Source organism: Eptatretus burgeri, chromosome 13 (genome assembly GCF_056783735.1).
Source record: "Eptatretus burgeri isolate ZD-2024b chromosome 13, Ebu_testis_v1, whole genome shotgun sequence".
NCBI classification, from domain to species: domain Eukaryota; kingdom Metazoa; phylum Chordata; class Myxini; order Myxiniformes; family Myxinidae; genus Eptatretus; species Eptatretus burgeri.
Genome location: NC_140973.1, coordinates 58,498,857 through 58,512,332, shown reverse-complemented (window position 1 = coordinate 58,512,332; position 13,476 = coordinate 58,498,857). Strand labels below are relative to the sequence as shown.

Here is a 13,476-nt window from a genome sequence, read left to right as displayed (position 1 = left end):
GGGGCCGTCGTAATTTTCACCGACGGTATCACCTTTTTGGCTGAAACAGAGATAATTTAAACACTTAATCTGACATATTTTGACAGTAAAAAATTGAAGTGAAATATTTTATTAAAGTACAATAAAGTAAAATAGTGTTTAAAATATGCTGTGGTGGTGGTGGAAAAAGGGGGGAGAGAGTGAGAGTGAGAGTAAGAGTGAGTTATGATCAGATGAAGAAGGATGGAAGGCTTGCTACTCGTAGTCCAGGCAGGGATTTGTAATGTGTTAAGGGTGCTGGGATGACCCTCCTAATCCTCGTGAAATACACCTTGAGGATCTTTAACATCCATCAACTAATGCTTGCAGACGGGACAACCGGATTAACGGTGCGTACCTCTAGGCTATCCTGCCCGCGCACATGCATAGACCTATCAAACCAGCCACGGCTTGCAGGAAAGGTCACTTTAGCCATGGCAGTGGAAACGGGACTCTCGCTCTCCTCCTTTTTAAGCCATTATACAGACCTTTAGCTTTCTGCTGTGTGATGGCTCGACTCACAGGTGTCCTCGTTCTGATGACGTCCTCAATCCACATGGCCAGCATATGTTCCATCTTATCCATGCAAGATATCCTTCACTTCATAATTAACTTGGATGTTAATGGCGGAGTACGTTTCGCACTTTCAAGAATTTGTTCTGCATTTTAATATATTGTACGTACGGTTGTTGGAGGCAAACCGAAGTGCCGACCAACATCGACAGCACGATCACCACTCACCATTCTGCGTACGACATCCAATTTCACCTCCAGATTTACAGTCCGATGCACTTTCTTCACCACAGGCTCATTGTTATCACCACTAGCACATTTACAACTCATGGCGAAGATTTTGGAAGGACAGTACATCTGAACAGCGCAAATGCAGAATAAAGTACAGCACACTTTACACCGAAGTTACGCCATTCAAGTCACGTGCTTTGGCGTCACCAATTTTCCTGAGCCGCCCAGTCAAATTAATTTGAATTTAATTGAATAGCCAGTGGAAAAAACAATTTCCATTCCATACTGGAATTATATGTGCAGGATGACACGTACAGACCTGTACAAACCGATAAGGGCACGGGGCACAGAATGCAGAAATGTTTTTCCGTCCATGAAGCTTGCCTTTGCCAGCACACACACAGGCATGGCACAGCCACACACGGTTTGTCGTTAACACATCATCATTGACGTGTGACGGAGGATAAATTTAATTGGTGAGTAAAATGCTATCATCATTATGCAAAGATTTGACAACGTATGATAATTTTGAGCTTCTAACATGATAGTCCCACTTTTCAGATCTGGCGAACACTGTACAAAGGCTTCCAGCCCACACACAGCAGCATAGTTTGCCGTGTCGTCATTGAAATGTGATGTAGCACTCACTGTGCAAAACCTCGGTCGCACTTCAACGCACACACGTCTTGAAACGACAAACCACGTGTGGCTGTGTACGTGCCTGCGAGCTTCATAACGTTAACGATTTCAACGTTTTGGTGGAAGACTGGGCGGTTCAGGAAAATTGGCGATGGAAAAAGCCAAAGCACATGGTTTGAACGACGTAACTTCGATGTACAGAGACGTAATTCAAAGCCAGGGTACATATTGATGGACGACACAACTTAAAGTCAATGTAAATCGAGGCAACCTAAATCGAGGTGTACCTGTATCGTGCTATATGTTGTTTTTGGCATGATCTCTCTCTCTCTCTCAATGGTGAAGAATAACTTTAAAAATTAAAAAAAATTCTCGTAACCAGATCCAGAATCGGATCTTCACCAAAATCGAATTCGTTTGTCTTTACCAAACACCCAACCTGTCCACCAAGTTTCATCCAAATTCATTCACAACTTTCTGAGATATCGTGAAATATATGAGTTAACCCGAATCTCTCAATGGTGAAGAATCAATTAAAATATTATCAGATCCGGATCCAGATTTGGATCTTCACCAAAATTGAATCAATTCTTCATTGTCAAACACTCAATGTGTCCACCAAATTTCATCCGAATCCATCCCCAACCTTTTGAGTCCTGCTGTATCACAACCACAACCTATCCTGCTACATATCGTTTTGAGGCCTATCTCTCAATGGTGAAGAATCACATAAAAAATTAGAAGGGCACACAGTAGAGAGCATACCTCCGCCATGTAATGCCTGATCCACAAGAACATATCTGGCCCAATACATTCTTGAAATATTATGCTGTATATAATTTTTGGCCCTTTCTCTCAATGGCGAAGAATCACTTTAAAAATTCTAGTAGTCAGATCCGGATCCGGATCTTCACCAAAATCTCATCAGTTCGTCCTTGTCACACACCGAACGTGTCCACAAATTTCATCCGGATCCATTCACAACTTTCTGAGATATCCTGAACACATACAAACAAACAGAAAGGGAGGTGTGAAAACATAACCTCCTTTCACCTTCGGTGGCGGAGGTAATTATCGGATCCGGATTCGAAGTTTCATCAAAATCGAAGCAAACAGTCTTTATCACACACCCAACATGCTCACCAAATTTCATCCGAATCCGTCCGAACTTTTCGAGATATCCTGCATGCAAACAAACAAACATACAAACAAACAGACAGACAGGATGAAAACATAACCTCCTTTCACCTTCGGGGACGGAGGTAAAAAGAAACAAGAAAGAGGTGCGGCAAAACAGAATGAAAGTTTACATTTTAAACTCGAGTGAAGTCGATGGCACACCATTGCAAATCTCCATGCTTCCCACCTAAAGCAAAGTTGAGGATGGCAAAAAATTCCTCCAAGAATGACCAAATATCAAGTTTTGAGTGAACCCCCCCGTTTTGAACCCTGTGAACCGGGGGTGAAATGCAAAAAAAAACATAACATATTCCATATGTCTCCCAAGGTTGATTGCATATAGAGTACAAAGTTTAATTAACATGGTTTAAAATATAACCGTAATCACATTTTTCGGTATTTCACCTTTTGTTGACCCCACCCCAGGGGTTTGGCCCCAAAATGACAATGATTTTGCCCTTTTGTGCCATGTGGTGATGATAATGACCAAGTTTGTTGAATTTCTGCACAACCGTTTAAGAGGAAATCACATGACGGACAGACAGACGGACAGACAGATGGAGCCGATTACAATATCCCCGTTTTTTTTTTTTTCAAAAAGCGTGGGAATAAAAATTCGGCACACACAAAACGACATCGTAGTTTGGTAATCCATTAATCTGAAAATATTTGCATAGTGTGATATAAAAAAACCCCGCAAAGTGAAGACTAAACACATTACATGGTCTGAGACGGAGCTCGAAGGATGGGGTCTGTGAGGAGCTGAAGGTCAGTGAAAAGAAAGTCAAATGGTCCAGGACCCACCAAGATGGCACACAAATGTATGAGTTTGTGAAGGCCATAAGGTAGTTGCCTCAATACCTCAAACCAAAACAACAACAAAAAATGGTTTTGTTCATGGGTAAGTTGAGGACGTGCCGACAAGCATAGGATGGTATAAGAAAGAAGAAAGAAAAGAAAAGAAAGGTGAATTTGAGTGAAAATACTCTGGGTAATAAAGGCACAACTGGTTCCGACAGACTTAAAATCCCCCTCAAAAAGTCCATTTCAAATAGTCTCTGACACACTTGAAGTTTGGACATTTACAGTTTTTTAGGACATTTACTGTGTCCGAGTGGCAACCCGTCAAGGATTGTGTCCAATAGCCAAAGAGACCGCTGAGACAGAGTATGGTCCCCATGGATGGATGGATTTACTGTGGTGCAGACAATCCTTCAAACAGATACAACATGTGCTTGTTCAACTTCCGTGCTTACTGTGGTTAAGGAATTCCCAGGTCTTGCAATGGGAGCCAAATAAATGAGGAGCATGAAGCTTTGTGTTCATACGTACGTGTTAAGTGGGATAAGGCAAGGCTCGGAAAGAGGATAAATTATTTATATGTGGGTTTTGAGTTGATCCCATCTCGCTGCAAATAATATGTTAAGCGGTTGGTAAAGAGAGAAAATAAAATGATGCCAAAAGGCCACCATGCAACAAGAGGGATAAAAGAGAAAGCAATGCCAGACGTGCGTCGTGTGAGACCAGGTGTGATCTTGAATGCACCTGCTCGTGAGACCACGTGCGCTCAGAGCCATCCGTGACACAGGTGTCCAGTCGAAGTTCTGTGCCGGTACTGCCATGCTTGCTGTCGACACAGAGCTGCATCGCAGCATTTCGGATCTATGGCAGCAACAGACCGACGGGTTCAGTACCCTGACTCGACAGCGCAATGTCACGTGTTCCAACATATTCAGGGGATTTTGCCTATTTATGTTTTCATTGTAGGTAATATATCACCGAGCTCAGATCGGCATACCTCTCCCCAAGCTGCTGCAGGTGGCTCAACAGGTGGGTAGAAGCGTGGCAAGTCCCACGCCACATTCTGCATGAACCATTGGAAGTTCTTGCATCCCAAGTGTCGTCGAAGCTCACGCTGCCCACCCAGATCACCAGGAGCGAGGTGTCGGTACTCAGGTCGCCGCCGATAAATGTGTTCCGCATATTCATCCATCCAAACTTCCGCTACACGTTTTAGGTTCTGCAAGTGCAAAACAATACCAATCTGTCGCATCCTGTTGACAGCAGGCAGCCATCTACATGTCATTTGTCACAGGAATAATAGCTTCATCATGTCACTCGAGAAACTATTTGAGGATAAAATGTCCACAAGAGTTACAGTAAGGGTTCATGCAACGAGTTATTCTGTTAGATTGAGTGAGTCGTTTTTGATAAATCCAAATCCCTTAAGCACACCAATGGAACATATGTCTACTCCTTCTTCGATGATTCATGATTCTTTGGTAAGAAGCACAATGGACTACAACAGTCTCGTTTGGATGGACAGACAACCAATCACATCAATACTGATTAATAAGAAGCTGTGAAATAAAGGGTAAGGTACCCTGTGTGCTCGGCTAATTTGGTGCACTGTACATCATTTTGAGTAAATGTATTCAAAGCACATAATTCATCAAATTGCTCAAACAAACAATTTTCCCAAACGAAACTGTCAGCTTTCATGATGTGGAATCATGAAAGATACACAGTTCGTTTTGCACAAAACACCTAGGTATATAAATATATACCAACTTGGCAAATACATATTTTGCACAAAACACTGCATACACTTTTTGTTTTCCTGGATACATTGATGAGATAAGATGAGACATACCATACATACACTTTACAGAGCGTTGGTGTTGCAAAAGTAGTTTATTGGCAAGGGTTAAGCTGAGTGGTTTGCCACTGCCTTCCAAGCAGTCAGTTAGGGCAGGAATTTGGAATTTGTTCAAGGTGCCGGCGATAGATCATGTAATCTTTGCAAAGGACACCAAATTCTCTTTGAAGCAATTTGAAGAATTCTCTGCTGGGATCTCTAATGTCCAACTAATGCTGGAAGACAGGATGCCTAGTTTAACGTCCATCTGAGGGACGGTGCACGCATTGATGAATCATCTTGCCTGTGAAACACTGGGTTGACAGTTTATAGCTGGGTTGGGATTAGAACCCAGGCTCGAGAGCTCAGAGGTGAGGACACAGATCTCAAGGCTATCATGCCAGCTCCTGGTTACATTAGATCGATACTTGGCCAACATTCCATATCAGTCACATTTATCAAACTTTTTCACAAAAAAAAAAAAATGAACTCAGCAAACTGAGCAAAAACAAGCAAACAAACAAATAAACCAATGTCACCCGCAGGGTGACCCATATCTTGCCAAAAGGTGACCACGTGTGACTTCTTTAAGGTCACACTGAGGTGAACAGAGCTGCTATCCACCAGGAGCGACTCCTTGAGGAATATCTGCCTACGAGAGATTCCGATGAGAATCGTTCTATAGAGTAACCATGAAAAATATGCTTTTTCCTCATAACGTCACCAAATGACGTCATAATGTCTCAAGCTTGACATATCTAGAAAGCAGTCATCGAGGTGTTCAATTTGAGGTACTACATGATATGGTTCCTAAAACTTGAAAATTTGACCTTGGGGTCAAATATGTTTGACCTGAGGCGCTAACCATGAAGGTCAAGGCCAATCGCCACCAAAAATTAATCAGCTGAGCGCCAGACCATGAACTATATTCCCATGAAGTTTGAAGACGATCCGATCAAAATTACTCAAAAAATAAGGGTTTCGTCAACTCCCCTGATTTGCGACAAAGTGACCTTGACCTTTGACCTTGACCTTCAAAATTTTGTGCACTGAAAGGGACCTCTATAGGCCTCTGATATGCGAAGTTACAAAAATTTCCAATGACAACTGTGCTCTGCAGAATTTTTTATACGTGATTACAGACAAAAAAAAACAAAAAAAAAAACATACAAGCTGACTTACATATCTTGAAAAAAAACTTCGTTTTGGCAAGATAACAAAAATAATTCTGCATCACCCACTTTCTCTGAAACTCAGATGGTAACCCTGTCAGTAAAAAGTAGTTTCAATGGGAGCTTCGGTTGCAAGAATATTGATGATTGTTTAGCGATTTTCAATGACAATCGGAGGAAAATAAACTCAATTATATCTCAGTACAACATATACAGTTTAACATCATGAGTTACATCATTATTTTGAAGGGTTATGACGATCAGGATTGAATCATTTGACGAAATTTTTTAGTTTAACTCCTTTGTGCAACTCACACCCCTGAACAAGTGCTCCACCAATTGGAATTTCTTCTCAAATCACATCTCATGCCATTAAATCATCTCACACTCCAACTTAGCATTCCACCTTCCAGCCACAACTGTAACCACTTCTTTTCTGATGCCAAGAGGGCTTTACCTTTGCGAGGCTGGTTCCAGCTGGCACACGGTACGGTACGTATTTGCGGTAAATGTGACCGACACGTGAGCAGGGCACATCCTCCATTCGTCCACCACACATCCACACCTGTACAGGAAGACAGAGAGCATGTTGGTCCTGGTTACCAATCCCATCACTCAATCGCTGCCTCAATAAGACAATGAGAATACATCTGCCACATGCCTACTCCTGCACTTAAATGTAAAAGCATGCTTTCCTCACGTACACGCTTGAACTCTTCAATTGTAACCGTGATACCAACCTGTGTTGCTCTTGGTAAACAATGCATTTGTATTCCCTGAGTGTTATGAAAATATGCCACCTTGTTTGGCAAGAAGACAACAAGAAACGGGATTACAAACACTTGCCATTAATGTAGGTCACTTCCCTGATGTAACATAACTTTTGGGGAAAAACGATAAACGTATAATGTTCTATTTCTATAAATGCGTTGAAATCTGCTGGGCACACAGAATTTCAATGTGGAGAACGGAAACAGATGAACATACAAAAGATGCACCTACAGGTAGATGAGAAAAAGAAAAAAAAATCAGAGTTAAAAGAAGAATAAAACTAGATGGGCGCTCTTTGACGTCGTGATGTCGCCAGATATGCCTTCGCCCACATTGTTACATCGTTATACAAACTTGTACCAAGTTTGATTTAAATCCCTGAGCCAAGATTCAAAATGTTAAATAATTTTGGCTGCCAGACCATGTGTCTGTTCAGGTTGAAATTTAAAACATACATTCCACATGACTACTACATCATAATTGTGGCGTTTCACGTCGATTGATGAAGCAGTTCAAGAGAGACAATTAAAAAAAGATTTTTGTTCAATCCAATATGGCTGCCAGACCATGTGATCCATTAATTATTCATGAACACCCTGGCATCCCCAAGGCTTTGGGAACATGTGGGGGTGAAGTTTCTCCTCGCTCTGTAAAACCGTTCCGGAGGAGAAGATTTTTAAAGGTATATTCTTCAAAAAATCAGAGCTGCCAAACCATGTGACCAATAACTATGATCAATCCGTTCAGCAGTTTCGGAGAAGATTTTTGAAGGTTTTTAAATTAAAAAAAAAATACGACTGCCGTCCTACATGACCAATGATGTCATAAACTCCCCCCCCCCCCCAATTTATTCTGAGATGACCTTAAAAAAATTTCATACTGATCAGATAAAGCGTTCGACATATGCAATTATGATGTCAAAAAGAAGCCACCTATGATATCATCAGAAAATCATACCTATTCCCCATGCGTACTTGCCATGTGCCGTTTCAATTTCTTCTATGGAGTGGTTTCAGAGATACTTAAGGCCAAAGTTTTTTTTCTGTTTTCCAACATGGCTGCCACACCATGTGACCTATGACATCATAATTATCATTAAAACATTCCACACGAGCAGTTGTCCCTTTGGTGAAAATTTTGTGTCAATCGGATAAGCGGTTTCAGAGAAAACAGAGAAAACTAGAAGGGTACTCGGTAGAGCGCATACCTCCGCCATGCAATGCCTGATCCACGAGAACATATCGGGCCCAATACATTTTTAAAATATCATGCTATACTGTATATCGTTATTGGCTCCATCTCTCATTGGTGAAGAATCACATAAAATTTTTTTTTAATCTTAACCAGATCCGGATTCGGATCTTCACCAAAATCGAATCAATTTGTCCTTGCTACACACCCAACCTGTCCACCAAGTTTCGCCCGAATCCGTCCGCAACTTTTTGAGATATTGTGCTATATATCGTTTTTGGCCCTATCTCTCAATGGTGAAGAATCGCTTAAAAAAAAATTCTAGTCGTCAGATCCGGATCCAGACCTTCACCAAAAATCTAATGAGTTCATCCTTGTCACACACCGAACCTGTACACAAAATTTAATCCGGATCCATCCACAACTTTTTGAGATATCCTGTCCACAAACATACAAACAGACAGACAAGCCAGTAAGCGACGAGGGATTCGCTAGGATTGAAGTGCTGGATACGATGCTTTTCATTCTGACCGATCCACCGACAAAGATTCATTGCCAAGACGTATTGGTTCACATACAATTGTTCCTCTGCCTGGCAAGATTTTTCCTATTGCGTATTTTGCCAACTGGCACTCCTCACAGGACTACCATTTGAAAAATAAAACCGAAATCAAAAATCGGCTCGAGTAAAATTTTCTAAATGTCTCGAAGTGTTTAATTCCGAAGTCTCGTTTCTCCACATTCAAAACTGTAGGACAAATATTGAAAATAGTGAACGTAGGTCGAGAAAAAGTATTTTTTCGAATTTTGCGTATTTCAGCCCCGACACCCTTGGTGATCGAATCTGGGAAAATGCTGCGGTTCAATTTTGTAGTGGTTATTAAACTCTATCCATACACCGAATTTGAACGTTCCGCCGTCGACGGTTTCCAAGGTCAAGGTCACTTAACATATTCCCTGGTTCACCACCTTTCCGCATTTGGAGGTCTGCCATTCGGAAACTATGAGAGATAGAGGAACGTTATGCTGTCGCGATAACTAGATGGGGATTCAAGGAATGGGCAGGAGTTGGTCCGGTCACTCTACCTATCATAGAAGCCGCACTACGTCAGTTACCGTTTGGGTTCTTAAAACGCGGTTTTTCGGCTGCTGCATAGCAATGGGTGGTTGCTTAGCAACGGAACTCAAACGCGCACACTCCCAGCCCATATGGCACCTGTTTGCCAAGTTTCATTGAAATCGGTTTGCTGGTTTGTGCTGTGGAGCCTCGCCTTGCGCACGCGCGCGCACACACACACACACACACACACACACACACACACACACACACACACACACACACACATACACACACACACACACACACACACACACACACATATATATACACACACACACACACACACGGAAAACCCGACAATAACGGATATCTAGCGAATCCCAACAGACAAACAAACAAGCAAGCAAGCAAGCATACAGACAGAAAGGGGTGAAAACATAACCTCCTTCACCTTCGGTGGCGGAGGTAATTAACATGGATAGATGTATGTACATATGGACGGACAACCAGAAAACATAATGCCACCGGCGACTTCATCAGCGGAGGCATAAAAAGATGGACCAAAAGCGGGAGTTGACCAAAAGATGACCTGTCCCTCTTCTGCCCTCCGTCGGTCCATCAACCGGCCACCATCTGTCGTTCAGCTCCTCCATGAGCATCGATTTCTATCTTTAAAAAAGGCTCAACACAAAACTCTTCCACATGCACATAAAGCTGCCAGCGACATGACCATTTCGAACAATCACACGATCGGTCTCAATGTGCAGATGTCGAGCGTCATTAAAAAAAATTCCAGATTTGAGGATGGCTAATTGTCGTTCCACAAGGAAAACTTTGTCTTACTTCAATGGAAATAAAATAATGATGAATCACCAGTGGTGTTTTCAATGATATGATGAAATATATTAATCCATTTGTCTGGGCTCAAGATAAGGAATACAATAAACGCTATTTTGCCTTTTACAGGGGAAAAAAATGGTCATAAAAGGGAGTGCATAGAGAATCGAGAAAAGTGGACTGGTTTCTTCAGACAAAGACTGGAATATAGTATGGCATGGGCATCCCACCCACGAGCCGTGCAGGCCCATTATCGGTCGGGCCTGCACCACTGCCTCCGGAGCTGGAAAGCCTTTTATTCCTAAAGCTAACAAAGTAGCGTAATTGTGTAGAGAGAGCACGGTCTACAGAGTGAGGCATTACGTGGGGGCTCTCCGTGGATGCAGAAGTCAAGTCACATCATGGGGAATACATATCACCGCAGGATGTGATTGCGAGCTATGATTGCACCTTTTATGCTTATGAAAAACTGCAGCGCCTGCACAAAGCACCAAGAAATTATACACAACAGGAATGGCTGGCAATGAAATGCTGCTCTCGAAATGCTATTCAAATATCAGGGTGAGGGACACATTTCAGTCCCATGGAAATATATTACAAATGGACAGGTGATGGAGGAAGAAGACAAAGTGGGAAGCTTTTCCTGGAAGGCTGTGCTCGAATTTAAAGCATAATGACCGTTGGCCACATCCAAACCCGTGTGCTTCTGAGCATCCAAAGTGCGAATGCTTCTGTATAGACGCTCTTCCTTAATATACAATTTCAAACAACTTTCACACTTAAATTTGAAGCCGACTTTGAATATCACTGATTTGCAGGTTTTTAATTGAACGTTAATAAAACCTAAAAGACTCAAGCTATAAGAAAATTTAATACTAAAATCACAAGTTAATCCATTAACAGAAGTTGGAAAACTCGTATTTCTCAACCGTCTACATGCTAATTAGGTCTTCTTCTCAGTGAAGCCCATTCGTCCCCTATCCCTCTCTCATTTGTCGAACCCCTGCCTTGAGTCTATCTTAGGCTCTTCGCTGTAGTTCTGCAAGATTATTGTAATATCATATACCGATTCACGAGCCCTTGTACTACATTTAAATAATCAGCGAGGGAATAAAATCGACCATTGCAGCTGCAGACCGCAGCATATTCATTCTCGAACGCTCAGATCTCTGATTACGAGTTTAACTTCTGTCCAGGTCATTCAACCCGAGACGTGTTGCATCTTCCATGGTAACAATGGATGAATGCCTTAAATCTCAAACAAGTGGTCCGTCATCTCGATTGATATTTTCATGCACATTTGATTCTGCCTGGTACCCCACCACCTTGCTTTCCAACCCGGCATCTTTATGGTATCTAAGATCTCCTCCTGGACTGGCTATCATACTATCTCGAGATGCCAGCATCCCTTAAGGTAGCAACTTGGAACCAATCCTGCTGTTAGTTTACATCGGTGACCGCTCTACCTAATGGGAAAAAAATCCAATGTATCACTTTGAAGATGACTTCACTGTACAGGTTAGTTCATCACACTTCAAACTAGAATGGCATTCGGTAGAGCGCATGTCTCCGCCAGGCTGAACAGTTTACATTTTGTATCCCAATGATCGGCCAGATCTGCATCTGGACCTGAAACAAAATCTAATCGGCTTGTTCTTATCACCGACCAAACTCATCCACCTAATTTTGTCATAATCCATCCACAACGTTTTAAAATATCACACTATATATCGTTTTTGGCCCTGTCTCTCAATGGTGAATAATCACTAACAAAAAAAAAAAAAATTCGCCTCCGGATCAGATCCTCACCAAAATCTAATCAATTTGGCCTTGTTACATACCCAACCTGCCAAACTAATTTTGGCCAAATACGTACATAACTTTTGAGATATCCTGCTCACAGACAAAAAGACAGGGGTGAATATAACCTCTGTCCACCTTTGGTGACAGGTAATAAGCAGGTTGTAGCAGCCTCCTAATCTCACTTTACCCATTCATAAGGACCAGCTCGAAAATCTCACTGTCAATTTCTGTCATTGGTTGCCGGGAAAAAAAAAATGTCTGGAGCTCCTGGGGATCACCATTGACGACATGACTACAGCTTCTGAGAGGAAAGCAAATACCTCTTTTTGGGGAGGGGGAGGGGAGGGAGCAACCCCTCCCCCATAGACTCCCTCCGTAGACCCCCTTAGACCCCAAATTGTTTTTATACCGTGAACAAACTTTGGTACATCACAGGTGATGAAGGTTGTGGTCAAGTTTTATCGGAATTGTGTGTGTAGTTTCAGAGAAGAAGTTGCAAGTGTTTGTGGACGGACGGACAACACACCATCCCATAAGCTCCCTGGAAGTACGTTCCGGGTGAGCTAACAAAGTTGATTGTGTAGATCTTCTCACTACGTCATCTACAAGAGAAGTGCAGGGAGCAGAAAATGCCACTCTATCTTGCCTTTGTGGATGTCACAAAAGCATAATTTGACACCGTGAGCAGGACAAGTTTCCATCAGATATTGGATAAAATTTAATTGGTTGTCCCCCAAAGCTACTCACTCTCATTAGTTCCTTCGATGATAACATGCATGGTACTATACAGTTTGACGGCTCTGCTTCTGAAAGTTTGTAGATAAAGAATGGGGTGATATAGGTCTATGTCTTGAATCCGACTATGTTTGGTATATCTTTCTCTGTGTTGTTGACCGACCTTTCATGCAGACATGGAGCAGTAGTGTACCTCCATACACGGTCAGACGGAAAGCTCTTCAACCTAGCCAGATTGAAAGCTAAGACAAAAATGATGGATACAGAAAAACTCTCAGGAAGGAAAACAGGAAATATGGAAAGTGGTTGGCTTTGGGAAAGTTAACAGGGGTAGAAAATATCATGGTTTTGGATGGGGGGTGATCTGAGATGGTGGGAAACACCTGTCTTGAAAAAAGGCCTTGTGCACCCTGCTGGAACCTAGAAGGGGGGGGGGGTGTTGAGTGCAAGACCAGAAAGGAGGCGGTAAAACACAGAGAGATCACCGACCTGTCTGCGATGGGAAAGTGATAGGTCTATAGACTCAGCTTTATCAAAAGAGATTCCAATGACCTTGAAGGCCTTGGTTGCAAAGGCGTCATTCTGAGAAAGAAAGAAAGGACATCAGCCCATAGGGGAGAGCAGTCCACTCCATCAAGCTGCAGATGAAGGACTTATAGGTGGATCAGAGTTCAGGTGTGCCAAGGAAG

At 42.3% G+C, this 13,476-nt stretch overlaps 1 protein-coding gene across 2 annotated transcripts in view; it reads right to left on the bottom strand.

The window, feature by feature from the left end:
- Positions 1-13,476, bottom strand: part of LOC147014566 (polypeptide N-acetylgalactosaminyltransferase-like 6) — a 223,130-nt gene that overhangs the window by 30,790 nt on the left and 178,864 nt on the right. For both annotated transcript variants that reach the window (XM_085852609.1, XM_085852610.1), the window contains exons 9-11: positions 6,848-6,955; positions 4,379-4,600; positions 4,126-4,242 (exon numbers count right to left, since the gene is read on the bottom strand). In XM_085852609.1, coding sequence (XP_085708735.1) covers positions 4,126-4,242; positions 4,379-4,600; positions 6,848-6,955 — 447 coding nt within the window. The remainder of the gene's footprint in view (positions 1-4,125; positions 4,243-4,378; positions 4,601-6,847; positions 6,956-13,476) is intronic.